Source organism: Xyrauchen texanus, chromosome 1, assembly GCF_025860055.1.
Source record: "Xyrauchen texanus isolate HMW12.3.18 chromosome 1, RBS_HiC_50CHRs, whole genome shotgun sequence".
Taxonomy (NCBI): Eukaryota; Metazoa; Chordata; class Actinopteri; order Cypriniformes; family Catostomidae; genus Xyrauchen; species Xyrauchen texanus.
In genome coordinates, this window is record NC_068276.1 from 19,377,305 (window position 1) to 19,397,278 (window position 19,974).

Here is a 19,974-nt window from a genome sequence, read left to right on the forward strand (position 1 = left end):
ACCTAACCCTAACCCTAATTGATAATTACCAATAGATTCAATCCCCTAACCCTAACCCTCACAAAAAACTTTCTGTATTTTTAAATAAAATAAAAAAAGAACATTGTTTAGTATGTTTTTTAAGTGATTTTAATAATGGGGACACTAGAAATGTCCTCAAACCACATTTATAGCATAATACCCTTGTAATTACCAGTTTGTAACCTAATTTTTTTATAAAAAAAACACCCAAAGGCACCCACCCACACACACACAAACACACACAGAGCTTAGTGTGAGATTTAGTGTCAGAGTTAGTGTGTTAGGCTTACTACACCTGTGCTTGTATTGACTGTCCCTTGTTTTAAATTGTATCTTTATTGTTGAATTGTTTTATGAAGCCATTTTGGCCAGGTCTCTCTTGGAAAATATATATTTAATCTCAAGGGATTAACCTGGTAAATTAAAGGTTTAAATAATAATAATATTAATAATAATATCAATAATAATAATATAAATGGGGACGTATAGACTTCTATTGTTTTCATATAAAGTGATTTAGAATTAGACTCACCCTAATATATCCCTATTTATCCCCATCCCTATAACCCTTAAAATGGTTTTATAATTTTTATAATAATAATAATAAAAAAAACATTATTTCCTTTAAGTATTAACTGATTTTCCAATTTAGGATGTCCTTGAATGTCCCCAAAGATTTTGTCAGATTTAGCTCACTTTTGGGGACACTTTTTTTGAACCCTGACTAATATAAGAAATCTAGCCTTACCCCTAAATAAAAACTTGAATTTTTATATTAATAATAAAGTTAAACATTAAGTACTTATCATTTATTATGAATGTGTAATCAGTCCTGCTCGACTCGCTAGGAGTGGGATTTGAACAGGCATCAGCCGGCATGGGAGGCCGCGCTAACGTGGATGCTAAAGGCTATAGCCTCTAGAGTCAGTCGTTAGTGTGCCTCTTGAGGCCAGGGGAGTGAGATTTACACATACCGCACAGCTTCACGTACCAGCTGGCTCCCACAACAAATGCACCATTTTTACCTTTATGGGTGACCCCAGGCAAATAAAGGGAGGTTTTGCCAGATTTAGCAATTTTGTCCCCATAGTAGCTACTATATAGCTAAGTATACGGCAGAGCAGTCATGCCATGAATGGATTATTTCTTCATTACACTTGAGTGATTCCACAAGTCAGTTCCAGAGAGGCCACAAGCTTTCAAGGATCCAACCAGCAGTTCATCGACAGTAAAAACTTTGAGTTAGGGACAGTGTCCATTTGCACAACGAGAAAGAAAATGGAGGAATAGTCTAAAGCTTTCTAAACCCCTGTTCTGTATTACCCCGAACACCCCCCTCCCCCAGCAAGACTGAGAGGGGGAGACAAAAAAACAGTCTTTGGTAAACACAATAATAATATCAGGGTAAAAACACACATTTCAAAGCATCTCTCTCTAGAAAGGAGTCCAAAAAAACAAGTATTAATAACGATATCCAAGATAAAAGATTACCACATGTGCTGAGCCATGTGTGTGTAACAGGGGTTTTCTGGTTTTCCTCCAGCCACTGTAACATATTATTTCTCAGATTTATTGCCTGGTCATTACTGCCGCATCTAGAGAACAACTCACACTGACAATACATGGTGAAAACACCTCTTTGTCTTTGTGAGAGTTGGAGATAAGTATAAAGCCTAATAATAAGTCTAGAAAAACATCATAAAAACAATGGCCTCCTGAGAGAAGCTGTTAAATTGTGCTTCAGACAGCACTGTCTGGGTATAACATTTCAAAACCACTGTTCTCCTCTTAGTTAATGAAGATACAGTGGGTTATTTCTTTAAAGGTTGCTACTATGATCAATAACATTCAGCAGTTGAGTGAGTGTCCTCAACAACATCTCCAAAGCCATATGAGAAAATGTTCACCTTATTCCACACAGACATACACACACACGATTCATATACTTTCATCACTACCAAAGAAAGGCAGGTTAAAAAAAGAAAAAAGAAGATTCTTTTAAAAAAGACAAGAAAAAAAAAGGAAAAACATGCAACAAAAATACCTTCATCTCGTGGCCGGTTCAGTGTTGATTCATCAAGTTTTTTTGTGAGTGGACCTAGGGTTAAGACAAAAAGGAGGGAAAAAGAGAAAAGAGAAAATTCAAAAAAGATTACTGTGGTAAGAGAAAAATCCAAAAGAAAACAAGAAAGAGCAAAAAACAAGAAAGCAGCAAGAAGTTACTGTTCTCATTTTCAAAAGGTGACAAAAAAAAGAAAAGGCAAAAAACAAAAAAGCATCATAAACACAGAATCACAAGAAAAACACAAATCGTCTACAAGATCAAAGAAGTTTGATGTTAGATCTGTGAATATTTTCTCTCGCCATTGTTCTGCTGTGGCTTGTGGCCCTATTTTTAACACCAGCTTTACATTCTACTGTTCCAGATGCTTGTTTGGCCTCCAGGGATGAAGGAAAAATCAATGTGGAGGAATCAGGAATTAACCGCTGCGGTATTAAAAACAAGAATCTCCATTCCCACCACACCTCATTTCACCCCTCCTTCCGTACCTCCCGCTGCTTTGGTCAAGCTACCACTCGCCTCACTTTGAAAATGTGAGAGGTGGAGAGAGAGGACCCGAGGGAAGGAGGACACAACATACCAGGCACATGTTCTCTCTCTCTCACACACACACACACACACACACACACACACACACACACACACACACAGCTCAAACTCCTATGAGGAAAACATGAAGAGAGGGTGCTGAGCTCAAACATACAGTACACTCACTGTTGATACTTTTGTCTTTGTTTGTAAACTGTATAACTGAATTTATCCTCCATATACATGCACAACACTAAAATAAAACTTCTCTCATTTGTTAATAAGACCATTAATTAAAGTAATGTGACAGATCCAAAACAAATTGAACTCAATCAACAGCAATTGGGGGATGATGTTTTTACCACTGGATATGTTTACTCCCAAATCAATAAAAAAAGAAAAATATATAATTAGAATAAAGAAAATGAAGCATACCTTTATGAGCATTAAGATTTTTATGCATCAGGACATTATTTACACCCCAAAATTTAAATTCCCTCATGATTTCCCAACCCTCATGGCATTCCAAATGTGTCTTTCTTTCTTTTTTCTGCAGAACAAAAATTAAGATTTTTAGAGGAATATTTAGACTCTGTAGGTCCACACAATGCAAGTGAATGTGTGCCAACATTTTTAAAATCTAGAGTTGGGGTACTCGAGTTCGGACTCGGACTCGAGTTCGAGTCACAAGTTCAGTTTTAATGGATTTAAATTTCTCACAGACTCGGATTCATTTTTACGCAGACTTGACTTGGACTCGAACCTATGGGACTCAGGAGTCCAGCCGAGTCCAAGGCATATGAAAAATTTGCTCAGTGATGTCACAAAATGGCAGTTTATAGTGACTGCTTCTTCAAGCTACAAAAGGATGCAAAAGTATAATTCATAAGTCTAACAAATTATTGTATGTGACTCATGTCTTGTTCTGAAGGAATACGATAATGTTTGGTTGAAACAATCTGAAAACTGTTGTATTATAAAATGAAACTCTTCACTGACCATTGATCTCCTGTGAACGTTCATGAGACAGACAGCACACAAGCCAGTGCTGGTCCTCCCAATTTTATTATATTTTTGCAGTGAATAAAGATTGTCTATTTTTATAATTGGACCCACGTTTCCTGCCATCGGTGTTGAACGAACCTGTGTGACCTGTTTGGTTAAATCCATGAAGAGGATCATTGAGTTCCCTGGGTGAAACTTCAAGGGTGGCATCGTCGGACTCATTCCTATTCTGTTCTAACTTTAGATTAAAATGTTTTCATGTAATTAACATTTTAATATAAACTAAGATTAATAAATGCCAACTGGAGTGTTAACAAATGGAACCTTATTAGAAAGTGTTAACAAAATATTTATGATACAGTGATTTTTAAAAAATTAAAATCAGCTCAAATTAAAGGAATTATCGAAGGGAGAAGTCTGATGTAAACATACTTTTTTTCTCACATTGCAGTAATTAGAATATCATAGTGATCATCTTTTTTACATGGCAGTAATACAAATATGGGTAACACTTTACAATAAGGTTCCAGTTGTTAACATTCGTTAACTACAGTAGTTAACATGAACTAACAATGAACAATTGTATTTTTATTAACTAACGTTTAGCCATGATTAATAAATATTGTTAATTGTTTTTTCATGATACCTAATGCATTAACAAATGTTAACGAATGGAACCTTATTGTAAAATGTTACCAAAATATAATGATCATCTTTCTTCACATTGCTGAAATGGGAATTGTGGAGTCAAATATGAGTAATGAAAATTATTTCACAATGTAAAACATCTTAATGTCCCAAAAACTTATTAAGACTTATTTATTTAGATGTAAAATATTTTTTTTTGACAGGTTTCAAGAATCACCTGATTACAGTAATTGTAGGGTTTAAAGGTAGAAAAACGTGGGACGAGTCGAAATGATATGATGTCATAATCAACGTTATGCCATAAATACTGTCGATTGAGCTGAACTTTGATGGAACTCCAGAATGTTCCTTTATAAACCCCAAATAATTTTTTACAAAACAAAGAACAAAAATATACTAAATTCATATAATCTTTAGACTTTATTAATTATTATACCTTTATTTCAAAATAGGTGAAGAAAGAAATGGAGTGGAAGAGTGGAATGGACCTCTTGAAACAAATCGCTTTTGTCAGAAAACGCATTATAAAAATATATTTAAACCCTTTTTTACTTCTTAACTATTACTTACTGTTTCACCTGACCTACAAACTGCATGTTAAAAAGAGAGAGATAATAAAGGGTCTCTCTACTGGAGAATAAATAGGAAAATAATGGATGAGAGAGAGAGTGTCTCTCTTAGTGAAAGAGAGTGGTTTACTGTGAAATCAGGGGACAATGAGTGTATTGTGTCAATCATACACACAACAGAGTTTATGGACAGTATCCATGAGCCCAGAATTGGCTTTCCTACAATGACAGGCAAGTGCCCCTTGGCACTCAGTTAAAGAAGGTAGTCTGATTGTGTGGAAAACTAAATAACAGGATGTGGCAGAAAAATGTAATGAGAGTCAGTGAAGGCAAGTTTGAATTGCTGTCCATTAATATTTTAGGGCATTAAAAAAAGGAGAAAAAAGATAGGCACAAGTACATTTATTGAGGTTAACAGAACTGTGCCTGTTTGTCTCGCAGTCACATAATGCATCTCTTAATTAATTATTGTTCTCAGTTTAGCCTTGCAACCTTCCAAAATCAATTCAAACCAAGTGGCTCATTTCTGCTTTTTTCTTGCTAAATATTGAGTCTTTTACCTGCAGAGAGATATTACACCCAAATTCATCCTCCAATCCATTTGACCTTCTCTTGCATCTCTCTTATTAATTTTCTCTCTCCTCTCCACGACTTCACGTCTCCAATTAAATATTTTATGATCATCTTCTCTCATCATTTATCTACCCATAGCCTCTTTTTCTAACCACACATCTCTCTTTTCTCTCAGGTGAAGTACTTATGCACTCTGTTAGTTCAGCCCCAGTTCCTGGTGTTGACCTTGCTGTGCCCTCTGGCCTTAACAGGGCATCTGACACCAGCAGGCATACTGAGTGCCTGCATGTGTGCATGCACCCTTCAACTTTTGCGCCTCCTTTTAAACAGGACTGGCATTACCAGTCAGAACCAGAGGTGCATGTACAACATTTGTGTTTGTGTATGTGTGTGAATGTGGTTTGTACTTCATCGGTTCTGTTCTAGATATGTTTGTGCAGTGAAGTGGAGGGCATTTTGTTTATCATTTTGCATTTTTATGTGTGTGTGTGTGTGTGTTCAACACTACAGATGTGTAAAACTAGGCTATAAATATGACTGCACCTGCCTTTGCATGCTTTTCCATGTGATTGTTGTTGTGACTGACGTTAGATGAATGCTCTACAGGAGTTACACAAGGTTACTGTTTAACGTGGATGAGTTGATCATATACTCACGCACGCACACACATGCACACACACAGTACAGCTCATCAGCAGATGCCAGTAGAATTACACACTCCCTCAGTGTTAGATGTCAGGGCTCATAATCAGGCCGACCACAGGTGTCTGTGGACTGGAACGTACTAGCAGGAATCTGCTCTCTCTCTGATATCGCAAACAGGGGGATAGGAGTCCAATCTGCTACCTGTGGCTCACCCTCTTTACAGAAATATGATTCAGAAAATCAGCTTCAAAGAGGAATGAGATAGCCAGATGGCTTTAACCTGATGTTGTCATGCCTCTCAGCTTCTAACCGAGTGGAAATGGATTAAAATTAGAGCAGAGATAGGAAGAGAACACCCAAGTGACTTTGATAGACTGGATATAAATAAGCTCTATTTAACAGCATTAAAGATGCCTTGCCAACCTGGTGTGAAGTGAGTTTCTATCATGCGACATGGAGAGATGTAAATGGGAATTTGAATTAGCATTAGTGGCATTTGTGTTTAACAAAATTATTCAGAGAATGGCCACAGTGCAGCATGGATCTTTAATACATTCAGAGTTGATTTGCTTTAACAAAATGGCAAGGCAGATTCACTGTTCTGAGTGTGAGGGAAAGATGAACAGTGAAAAAGAGAGACTGAGAGGTAGAGAGAGCAACAGGGAGGACAGTGGTACTGTGGTATCAGATGTTAGGGTGAATCTCACAAAATTTGTATATTTGAATTTGTACATAGCAAATGACAGAAAAAAATAAGAAATTATTTTGCTTAAATAAAATGAAACCTATTTTTAAGACCATTAAGATACATTTTACATTAAGGCATAATTCTGAAGATAATTAAGCACCTCCTCCATTCAAATTCTCATTACTTTACGTCTCATTAAGCAAAATATATCATTCTAATTGCTATAATGTTGAAAATAAATTACTTAACCGCTGAACGTATAACTTGTGTCATTAGTGACCCGGGACATAGTTCCACCCCTGTACCTCATCCATTTTTTGTGCCCACACCTCTTTAGTATTCCTCAATCTTTCTCTTATAAATAGTGTAACACAATTATGAATTATTATTATTTAAATGGCATAAGTACCAAAATTGTGAGGTCATTAGGTCCCTAGGTATGTAATAGTTTTTTTGAAATGATATGTTTATGATTATTAAATATCTGTATAAGCTTACTATCACAGGATTTCTATTTCTTAATTTATTACATAAGAAATTTGTACTACATTTATATTACTATTTCACGTTGAATTCTGATTCATCTGATTTTGAGGTCTAGCGATATCTGAAGTATCTGGTTTAGCAGCGTCAAATACACAGGTGGAGGCACAACCTCGGCTAATGCACCTATATGGCTTTGCAGATGGATACGGCTCAATGGACAGAGCAGCATGAGTGCAAAGCTCTTAAAGCTCGAGCTCTTAAGCTCGCAGCTTTGTGAGAATCAGTGAGAAGAAAGGCGCAAGAAGCGGAAACCATTTGAATTCGGCACAGTATTCTACATCGCCTCCCTTGAATTTACTATAGTAACATTAACTGTATTTTAGGCAGAAATAGATTGATAATATGTATTATCAAATCACTACTACAGCTCTATTAAATTTGTCATAAAAATATCAATTATATTGTGAAGCCGGTTATCGCCTCTTCCTTTCCATTAATCCCTTTACACTGGTGCCGAAGACCCGGGAAGGAGGATGGATACACCGTAGTGGAGTTCTCGCCGCTACCATCCACCCCAACGGAGTAGCCCGGTCGTCTGGAAGCAGAGGAATGGCCGCCGACTGCGAGGGGAGAAGGGGCTCCTAGCCGATCGCGGTCAGGGCCGCTGCCGGGGGGGACCCCTACCAGCCGTTAAATGCGCCGGGATTAAGGGAGGGGATCCCGGCCGACCGCATGGAGCGGGAGAACCCTTCTGTTCACCGTGAACGCGGCGGAGTGTTCCGTCCGCCAGAGGCCGGAGGACTACTTCCGATCCACTCAGGGAGGCGCGACTGTCATCCGTTAGAGGGTGGAGGAGTGGCCGAGGACCAAGCTACGCCGTATCGGAGAACTGGCGAGTAAGCGTTTTTTTCTCTCTCTCTCCTCTCTCTCTCTCACTCCTGCTCCGCGTTGGCCTTTTCCCTCTCTTATAAATTTTACAGTGTTTTTTTGTTGGGGGTACTACACTGTTACAGGAAGTACCCCCTATTTTAATCATTATTGTTTCCCTCCCCCTGTCCCCTCCCAGATTCAGGAAGGCGGGGATGACCTGTAAGGACCCCCTCTTTCTCCCCCAAAGAAAGGGGAGGGGGGGGGGGGTGTATGTCATGCTGAGGCTCCCCAGCCTGAGAGAACGAGGGAGGAATGTGACAGGGCGGAGGGTGGGGACGAGTCGTGATTCTACACTCCCGGTCCTTTATCAGGCTAATCAAGCCTCCAAGAGGGATAAAGGCCAACTGCGGATGGTGGTGAGACAGAGAGAGAGTGTTTACGGGCAGCTGTCCAACACCTTTGTGTGTGTTTGTGTCTTTCTGTTTAATTCTACATTAAAATATTATTTATAATGTCAAGCCGGTTCTCACCTCTTAATTTAGGAAAGTGCCGTTCATCAAAAAAAGGTTTAGAACCACTGATTTAAACAATGGCACAGTTTTGTAAGGGGGGAGATTGGTAGAGGAAGAGAGGGAGAAAGAGAGAGAGAGAGGAAAAATAGGCAAACAAATAGAGGAAAAGAAGGCACAGAATGAAAGTGGAAGGAGTGTTTGGTTTAGACAGAGTGAATGAGAGGGAGGGATATACAGAAACAAGGTAAATGGATGGAATGCATGAAAAGAGGAGTATTTGAACAGAGCACTGCCGAATGGATGACATTTAGGTGTGGTGGAGATGCAGACAGCATGAAGGTTAAAGCTGTTTCCCCGGTAACCTCCGGTGCTTGGAATTAAAGCTGGGTCTCCAGAGAAACACGAAGCCCAGCGATATCGGCCTACTCAGTCATAAAGACTGCAGAGAGCTGTCATAGGCTTTTCAAACCTTGTATACAGCTGACATAAACTTATAGCTAATACAGCTGAGTGTATATTGTGTACACAGTGTATTATAGATGTATTATAGGAACTGAGGTTGAAATATCAGGATTCCCCAAAACATACACACCTTTGGCAAAATGTATGCCATTGGCATTAGTACAGCCAAAATGAATGGAAAAAACCCCCAAAATGAAACAGACAAAAATGTCCCGAAGGTCGTAACTAAATGTATTCAAATCAAGTGAAAGACACACAAACTAAAGAAAAACATGTTGCCACAACATATTTTCTAACAAATTTTACCTGAAAAGATCACCTAATTTAGGATACCTATAGGAATTTTTTTCTCCACAACTCATGTGGCGGAGAGGAGAGTGTAGAGTGATAGAGCCAATTCAAGGATGGGAATTATTAGGCGGGACTTTTGGGTCTTACACCAAGATATGGAGAAAGTCCAACAGCTTCCATTCTCATCTCTGCTGGATCCTTAAGGCGCATTACAGCAGCTTTCTCCCCTCTCTCCAGGGGTGCACTGCAAAGATCACCCCTGGGTGCTTCGGCAGATCATTTAGAGTATATTCTAAAAGAGTATTTTCCCTTCAAAAAGAGTATATTCTAAAAGAGCGGCACACATCGGAACATCTTTTTAAAGCCCTTCTGGTTGTGTGTTATTCCTGGATGCGGTCGATATCTCTCGCCTTAAGACAGCCACGTTCGCTGTATTTCGTGCCTGGGCACTGTCCACGCCGAGACATCTTTTTCATCCTCACTGCGAGGACATGACCATGGCAACATTGCCTCGGTCCCCCTACCTACGGGTATGAGGCTAGCACGGGGACAATGGGACCACCTCCGGCGGGTAAATCCCCACAGACCTCCCATTCCCCGGCACGCTTGTTTGCTCTGATTAGGCGCTCGGATGAGTGCACCGGCTCGTCCCAGGGCGAGCTCGACCTCTTGTTCGGTGCTGGTGAAGGTGATAAGCAGGAACAAACAGGTAAGTCCAGGTCATCCGGCCAGGTGTATCACTTGCACATAGCAACTTTCACCTCCCTTGAGCTTAAGTAGTGCGTTGTTGATTTGCAGTAGCGTTCACAAATGTGTTCCCTGATTGACTTGACTTTGCGGAGAAACTCGCTGCCAGCTCAGTACTTGTGCTAACTAAGCCCTGTACTGGGACAGGTGCTCCGCATGCGCTGGTTCACCGTAGGTAACCCCTTGTGACATATATTCTGCTGAGAACATTTCCCTGTTGATAAACTGAGTCTTCCTTGGGCAGAAGCCCCTCTGCCCCAGTCACCATGCTCCCCCATTGGGTAGGACCTACCATGGGACTTCTCCACATGAGATACTTCCGACTAGACTTGGCAAGACCATGTGACATATCTCCACTTGAAATACCCCCCGGTGTGGTCTCAGCAGTATCTTCCCCTTGGGAGTGATACCCCCCACCCCCGGTGTGGACACTTGTGTCCCAGTCGGTTAATGATTTCTCTCTTTTCTCTGGAGAGAAAAAAGAGGGAAGAGGCACAACTGGGCTAGTCTGTCCCTATCCTTTGGGCAGTCGACTTGTCCCCAAAGGGCTGTTCGACAATCATACTAGTATCAGGGGAGGTTACGATACAGGCTATGCGACACACAGTAGTCTGCCCTTCTCACACCGCCAATCCACGTAACACAGTTCAGCGAGTTGTGGCGTTTTTGTAGGGGACCCCTAGTGCCACCACACTGACACAACGTCGAGTGAGTGACAGATAGGGAATGTCCTGGTTACTTCCGTAACCTCCGTTCCCTGATAGAGGGAATGAGACGTTTTTTTATAGCTTCTTTGCAGTGTGACAAATTAATCTTTGAAAGTAGAAATATTCCATGTTGTTGCCAAATTAATTGGAGGTCAAAAAAGCAGCATGCCTAAAATTACAAAAGAATTAGAAAAATCCTGTTTAATATAGTTTTAGATGTAGCATACAACAAGAAAATTCTGTGATTTAACTGAACTGCTCACATAATGTAATTTGTTGTCATACGGCATCTTGCATAATAAAAACATCATAATAACTGTGCAATAAATGGTTTATGACAGCTAAGACAAACAATTCATGGTGACTTATGAGGCCTATTAATGACTTGTATTCTCTTTCACTAAACTTCTTAATTTGTGTCTGTTTGTGAGTGTGAAAGATTGCTTATATGAGTGCACATATGACAGATGCAGGCTAATCTTGCTGGTTTAGTGTAATCTAGCTCATTTTAAGGGACAATTGTTCCCAACGTTTTCTCTCTGACGTTGATGTAATCCTGTTAAAACAGACAAAATGTAGCCACTAATCACATGGATCAAAATAGATTGTGTCACTGTCAATGAGTGTTCCGTCATGCCAGCTTCTCTTCTCTTCTCTTCTCTTCTCTTCTCTTCTCTTCTCTTCTCTTCTGGGCACTGTTCATAGCATTTACACTATAAATATGATTTAATAACATTTGTTTCTAGCTACAACTGTACAACTGTACAACTGTGCGCTGTTCACTAAATTAATGAACCATCAGAGGCGGATGTCACTACTAGGTTTAAACTGGGAAAGTGAGGTCATGCTTATCTATATTCAAAATAAGTTTCTTTGGCTAATTAAAATTTTCCTGTCTCCCTTTCTATCTCTGTTTAATTTCTCTCTTTTCTCTTTCATCATTCCCTTCCCCACATGCTATGTCCACAGTAACATTACCTATGGGAGCTGAATGAAATGTAAGATTTTTTTTTTTGACACAGTAAAATAAAAATAAAGAGAGAGAGAGAGATAATGTCACGCCAGTTAACTCTTCATACACCCTTAAACTGCAAATCATTTTTATTTTTCACCTTATTCCACCTTTCCTCTCATTTATTTTTCTTTCTCTGTCTCTCTCAGTTTCTTCTTCCACCACACCGGGAGAGGTACAAGCGATTTATGTGTGTGTGTGTGTGTGTGTGTGTGTGTGAGAGAGAGAGAGAGTCTGTTTTTCAATCTAATTTGCATTCATAGCCACTTGCTGCCTAAGCTGTAGCAGGCACTGAAGAGACGGCCCTTTGAGCTATGCAGAAAGAGAGAGAGAAAGAGAAAATACAAGTTCGAAAGAAAGCAGCAAGAGGAGCGAGAAGGAGGGAGAGAGAGAAACAGAGACCCAAGTGAAAACAGAGAGGGAATGAGAGGGCAATGACTCTATGTAAGTTTGTGTGCACACTTGTGCATGTTTCAATGTGTCTCCATGAATGACATTTTAAAGTCTTTTCCCTCTTCAAATAACTTAACATTTACCTGTTGGCTGATGCTTTTATCCAATGTGAATAAGAGTGCACTCAAGCCATACATTTTATTGGTATATCTGTTCTATGGGAATCTAACTCATGACGTTGGTTTTGCAAGTACCATGCCCTACCAATTGAGCTACAGGAACATTTAAGTAGGTCTTAACCTTCCTTGCAAACCTTTATTTTATCTCCAAAAAAATCCAGCCTTTAGCACAGATACCATTGATACCATTGTACATTGTACTAAGCACCTTTGACGAGTAAATCAAATGCCAGTTTAGGACTGTAGGATAATAGTCCCATGACAAAGGTGTCAATGTCGCAACTTCTTGGCTTCATCATTAAAACATCCATGTCATTCTCATGGTGTGAATTACAATGAGACCCCCCCCAAGTGACAAGATGATACACGTTATGTCACAATAATTTATTCAAAAATTAAAAAACAAAAAAAGCACTATAAATGTATTCTAAACATTTAAATGCTGCATATAAATTATTCTGAAACCATATAAAAGCTGTAAGGAACAGAGTGAAACTGAAGGTTTTAATACCTGAAAATCTTCCACTCTGTGAAGGCAGTCGCATCTCATTCAGAAATTTACATCCAAATATTAAAATGTCTTAATCGGTCACATGACAAGTGTTTGACATCACTGACGTCAAAGCTGTTGTAACGCTTGCTGAGGCAGCAATTCTGAATGTATAAATGAGTGCAGGATTTGAGTATTATGCCGGATGGGGGACACTGATTGTTCCATAAAGGCTTAAATTTGTAATAGCTCCTCACACAAAGCCATCACACAGCATCCGAAGATCAAGAATACAGCACACAAATAGTATGATTTGTTTTTATGAGCAGTTTTATGGCATTTTTCTAATTTTTTTAGCAATGACGCGAATATTCTGATAAACTGTTAGTGTCAATGGGACACAATGAGCAAATAAACAATAAACATAAGGCAATGAGTGAATGATGACACAATTTTCAATTAAATACATTTTACAATTTAGCCTTCAGTAAAGTATTAAATCCTCAGAAATAAGTTGAACATGACATCAGAGTGACATTTAAAATATGAACAATGGGTGATGTGTTGGTAATACAGGCTAAAAGTCACTACTGGGATGTATCATTATGAGAGTTTCTTAGCCAGTTTGCAAATAAATTGCTGGATTACACTACAACACTTTTAAAATCTGAAGAGATTTTAAAATACTAGGCATCATAAACATAACGACTTTGAAAACCACTTCAGACAAAAACTGGGCATTACACACAAAATGACTGGGAATCACACACATACCTGACTTTCAAGTTGAACCAATTCAGTCATAAACTCACACAGAAATACACACCCTCCCATTCTAGTAGCCGCCAGAAAGATGTAAACAAACATGGATATGGGAACTGGCTGCTTTTGTTGATGCTGCTACTCTGTGTTCCGAGTCGTGAAAGAAATGGACTAATCACATTTGAGCGCGGTCTTGGGAGGGAAAATGCGGCCAGTATGGACCAGGGGGACAGCTATTGGGATCCTGTTAGCCCCTGCTGGTACTGTAGATGGAATAACTTCACCCTCTGGTGCTGAACGGTATGGTTCACTCAGAAATGAAAATTCTCTCATCATTTACTCACCCTCATGCCATACCAGGTGTGTATGACTTTGTATGACAGCAAATCACATGTGAAGAAAAATAGCAAAAATATCTTAGATCAGTAGGTCCATAAAAGGCAAATGGAGGATGATTAGACCCTTTGAAGCTCCAAAAAGCATAGAGACTCAGTATAAACATCATCCATACAACTCCAGTGGAATTTTCATTTTTGGGTGAACTAACCCTTTGAGAGCATGTTTCTCATTTGACGACCATTCAAAAACAACTATGAATTCTGACAAAATAATTTTTTTTACAAGAAATATTTTGATCTCAAACATTTCATTATATTGCACTACATCTTTTTCCGGTGACCGGCTTATTTTTCTTTTGGTGGGTTTCTAAAAGTATTAAATCGACTTGTTTTCCCCATCTCAATCTATTGACCTAAAGTCTGATTTGAAGCACCAAATGAGCACTCACTTGTGTGAGGTTGGAAACAAATTTAACTTACACATCCTTGTTTGACACACAGCAAGATACAACGATATGGCACCTGTTTCCTACACTTCATGTGTATTACATGGAATAACAATGAGGCTGTGAGGCATAGATGTACAGTATCTTCGATGGTCTGTACATTGGTCTGTGTAGTGTAATCCAGCAATTTACTTGCAAATTGGCTAAGAAACTCTCATAACGATACATCCCAATAGTGACTTTTTTACCAACACATCACCCATTGTTCATATTTTAAAGTGTTTTTGGATCGTTCCACGAACAAAACATGGAAAAATATTTTTGGAGAACACTTAGCAGACAAAAAACTCCAGACAACATGAGTTGTGGAAAATCTAATGCAATCTAGGAGCTTTACACAGCTTTATACCGTGCATGCCATTGAAGAGATGGTCACTCTATCCCTCACAGCCTCATTTTCATTCCCATTAAAAATCAAAGATGGCACGTCTGTGAATAAGGTGTTTGGTGCTTATCACCACTCTTCGGGTTCTGGTGTAAAATTCCATCGGACATTTATTTATAGTTATTTATTTAACTATAATAAAATGTCCTAATAATAGTTATTAATTTAACTATAATAAAATGTCCTAATAATAAATAATATCTATTTATTTAACGCCCCCTGCGTCGCTCCTTCTTCCCACGGGATTGAGGACGACCCGGCTGGCGATGGAGGCGATTTGGGGATAGTGTCATGGAAAATCACGAAGAACTTCTCTAAGATGCAAGAAAACTCTCGGAGTCTTGAGTTCCAGATGCCAAAGTTGTAGTTTATTGAACACGAACAAACTTGAGACCGGTCAGCTGTCCGTTCTAACTACATCATCCTAAGTTCTCAGATATATACCTTTTGTTATCTTTTTACCCACTATCTCTGACCAATGGGGTCACTGCCCTTGTCTTTTTCTTCGCCACCAATACGTTTTATATCCTTCGTTAATTAAATATTGGTGGAAAATCTCTCGAATATCTATTTTTAAAAAACAGATATCTTCCATATGCAGCTGGCAACTTCTCATATCTTGGCCATATGTCACAGTTTATGCAAAGGGCATGTTGATTTAGAATCACTTGTGTAAGAGACAAATACCTTTTACCTTTAACCTACATTCCAGTGTACCCTCATAATGAGGCGGCTTCGTTTGCTCATACACCATATAATTTGTTTACGTAATGAAAGAAAATACACGCTCTAAAGATATACATCATACATCCAACTCATTAAAGCAACACACCATGTCAGAAATATATATCTCTTTTGTAAGTCACTTTGGATAAAAACGTCTGCCAAATGAATAAATGTAAATGTAAATATATCATATAAGAGATACCTAACTTAAAGGTATTCATCATGTAAGAAATACATCATGTACTTTAATGAGACACACCATATATTTTAAAGATATAGTCAGCATATAACTAATTAAAAGAAATACATCAAAGATATATGTCAGAATACAACTAATTAGAAGAAACACATCATGCCTTCAAAGAAATACACCATAATAGCAGCTGGTTCGTGCTCCTTGCGACAGCCCCTCCCTGGCAAATTCCCCTGAGGAAGGACCTTCTCTCTCAGGGACGGGGCACCCTCTGGCATCCGCGACCAGATGTCAGGAACCTCCATGTCTGGCCCCTGGACGGGATGTGGAAGATCTAGCAGGCCTACCACCTGCTGTCATAGACACGATCAACCTTGCTCCCATGCTTGGCATGTCGCCTTGTTCCCCCCATATCGGGGTGTAGGGAACCAGAAGGTTATGACGATCTTATGGGGCGTTGGGGAAGGGTACGTACAGTCTGACACGGCCTGACGTTTTGGCACGCAACTGCCTGCACGCACCTGTGTCAGCAGCGCATGTACAATGGTTCAGCGCACGGCGTGATTAAAATTGGACCCCTAGCATCGCTTATTCGACACAACGCCGAAGTGAGCGACAGATGGGGAACGTCTAGATTACTATTGTAACCTCCATTCCCTGATGGAGGGAACGAGACGTTGTGTCCTCTCGGCCACGTCGCTGAACCGAGCCACTGTTATGGCCGAACCTCATTGTCGGCTACTCAGGCAAAATCCTGAATGAACAGACGCATTTCCCTCCCCGTATGTCTGGGGGCGGGACATGCAAATTCTGTCTGCCAATTTCTCATTGGCCTTTTCTCAATTTCAGAGATGCGCGAGGCTCTCAAGCAAGACCCCTAGTATTGCTTCTTTGACACAACGTCTCGTTCCCTCCATCAGAGAACGGAGGTTACAACAGTAACCTAGACGTTTCATGGCTAGAAAGAAATATTTATGTATTCCAATAAATTCCACCTTTAGCACAGACACCATCCTCCATTTTAAATCATTAGCTTTTACACTGTCCTGAAAACAGGTTCTTTAGAGACCTGATCTATACTTGTTTATTAATGCCATCCATTCATTTCCTGCTGCTTTTTCCTTTAACAGTCCCAGAAGTCAGCGGGAACTTTATCGAGCTCATTTCAATCAATTGCTGCAACTGTACAATCACATCCGGCAACAACCGATGTCAAATCAATTTGCTTGTTAGTGTGTGAGGGGAGTTTCTGTGTGGGACGAAGAGGAGAGAGAGAGAGAATAAGGCAGATAGAGAGAGATGGAGAGTAAAGAATGTACCCCCCGACCCGGCACAATGCACCATCTGTGTAATGACACAATTTGTCAAGACTTCACATACGCACACACACCTAATAACTTTCTCTCGAGTTGTACACTTTTCTGTGGCTATAAATAGATTGTGTGGCTGAGCTCTTGCTAATTCCTTCATTGAGAGTCTAGTGGTAATGTGCACGATGCACACACGCACTCACATGGCTCTGACGTGCTGCCTGACAGCTACACGCAGGAAGAGCTGAGGGGTTGCCAAGGCGACCCCTTCCCCTGCCAAACCCACATTCTGTGTCAGCGTTATCTATCCATACATATCATCTCTCATCTTATTCTCCTTCATTTTGCCTCTTTTTCTGCATTGCTCTCTTTTTAATGTATCCATCACTTCTTTTTCTCATACTTACGAATGATCTTATTCGTGTTTATGTGTACATTTTATCTTTCAGCTGGGTTATCTCATACTTTATATTATGTATTTGTGATTCTCTGATGGTCTTATAGACTTACTAACACACACTTCCTGTCCAGAATCTCATGCCGCTGCAGTCTAACAATGTAGCAATTTTACTTGGAGAATTCCTCACACACACAAAGACACACAGTCACACAGTCACACACACACACACACACACACACACACACACACACACATTGTATGCGTCTTCTGTAGCACAGCACAGTATTTAGAGCTAAAATCCCCATAAAATATACACTGGATAAACACTTACTGTACATATATGGTGGGTTCCACTATACCACAATTTCTAGTTTAATACAAAATATTTAGTTACAAAAATGTTAACATCATAACAATTTGAGTGAAAAGTTAACATTAACGTTTTAAAGAGTAAAAAATTCCTTGAATTTCAGCATGTTTTAGTATTTTGTATGTCCCCTTTTTGCTTTAATGACATAATGCACCTGATGATTCATGCTATTCATTTATGATTTGAGAATATTCCAAAGCGCATCATGTGTGCTTCAATGTAAGCAAGGAAATCTCACAATTTGTACCAAGGAGTTATAGGCTTACATTTAATTAGCGACCTAGAAATAATGCTGATTCTTAAATATTTTTCCTTCATTCTTTGCCATTACTTTTGCTTTTTTGTAAACCCTTAACTTTGTTCATTCCACATTTAAATAAAAAAATCCCAGATTTTCAAGCCCCATGACATACATACAGCACAAACACACATGCACGCACACACGCACGCACACACACAATTGTAAGTAAGCCTGCACACATTCTTACGCTCACACACACCCCGTTGGAAAGTTACCTATTTGTTCTCATTACTTTGCACAACAAACTCTAAGCTAAGAAATTGACCTCGGCTGATTTCATCAGTTTGGCCTTGCTGCAAAATTGAAGCCTTCCTTTGCTTTCCTCAACAGAAATACATTTAATAAATAAATAATTACTGTAGAGAAAAAACTAAAGGAAGAAGGTAGAAGTAGAGAAAGGAGAGAAGCCACGTTCTTCCCTCTAAACACACTTTTAGATTATAATATGACAATGATGCTGTTGCTAAAAGCAGCCTACCTCTGAAATATGCTCTACTAATGCTTCAACTAAAAGAAAATGGCCAAATCTCAAAGACTCCAGCCGTTGCCTGTAGACCACAAACTACTGTTTAGATAATTTGCTTTTGTTGTGTGTCACACAGTTGTTTTTCCCTCATCTTTTCCATCCTCGTCCCCTAACACTTCAAAGGAGCCCAGAATGGTCTGTCTATATTCAGAATACCTCAGAGCTTGCAGGAGCTAATTAAAAACGCCCTCCACACCAACACTCAGGTGCTCTTAGAAGCAGTTTTGATTTCCCTTGCATGGGAACAGAGAGTCATCGAATTTCGTCTTTTGTTCATGCATTCTCTCATTTCTTTCTTCCGTTTCTTATTTCGACCTCTATGGCCTTTGGGACACTTCAGTATATCATATGATTTTTGGCCCTTTACAGTCAGAATTATATTGCATTTTTACTGAGGTTTGCATTGCCAATTTATATTTTTATTCGAGCTATTTTTACTTCAGCTGTAAGATGTTTCATGTTTGTTGTGTATCTGTTTATCTGTCAACTGTCTCTCATTTTACACTAATGAGATAGTGAGATGTGAGTATACCAACCCATGGTCTCACCACAAGTCGTAATAATACTACGATATGGCGAAATCATAAGAAATCGTATGAGATAGCTCATTCAAAAACTGAAAAAAATAAATGAACCAACAAATTAAGTTATTTTTGTCATTTTTCTTAAGATGAATCCCTAACCCAAACCGAAACCTAACCATATAGTCTAACCTCTTACCCAAACTCTAAACCACTGTTGTATAACATGGAAGAAAGTGAATGGTCAGGTTGAACAAGCTCTCTTATCCTAAACTAAACCCCTAACCTAAACATAACCATAAAGTGTAACCCATTATCCAAACCCTAAACCTAACAATGATTTTAATAGGAAAATACATTTTGTGTTAAACATTGGGGACTCTGAAAGAAAACATCAGGGTTTGGAACAAGATGTGTGAAGCATAATACAGAGTATTGACAAAATTTGCGTAGCAAAAATAAATATGGAGTGAGCAACTAAAAATTGATTGTAGATGTTTTGCGTTGGATAGGAGGCTAGCTAAAATGTGATGCCTGTATTGATTTGAAATTCTGTTTGGTGATGGGTTGGTCACAAAGGTAGGGATGTTTTCATCATCTCGTAAGAATTATTACAGAGTTGTCATGAGTCTAGGTTGAAGTGGACAAGGTCATGGAAATTTAGATTAACATGCCTGTCACAGTATCAGATGGGGTGCAGATAGAAAGGTCATGCTAAAACGAACACATCAGTTCTGATCCTACATGC

At 39.2% G+C, this 19,974-nt stretch overlaps 1 protein-coding gene across 2 annotated transcripts in view; it reads right to left on the minus strand.

Annotated features, from left to right (window-relative positions):
• The window catches only part of LOC127623700 (neuroligin-2-like), a 275,308-nt gene that overhangs the window by 150,181 nt on the left and 105,153 nt on the right, over window positions 1-19,974 (minus strand). For both annotated transcript variants that reach the window (XM_052098278.1, XM_052098198.1), the window contains one exon: window positions 2,066-2,119. Coding sequence is in view for 1 of the 2 variants with exons in the window: in XM_052098198.1 (XP_051954158.1) it covers window positions 2,066-2,119 (54 nt within the window). In the remaining variant the exon portion in view is untranslated. The remainder of the gene's footprint in view (window positions 1-2,065; window positions 2,120-19,974) is intronic.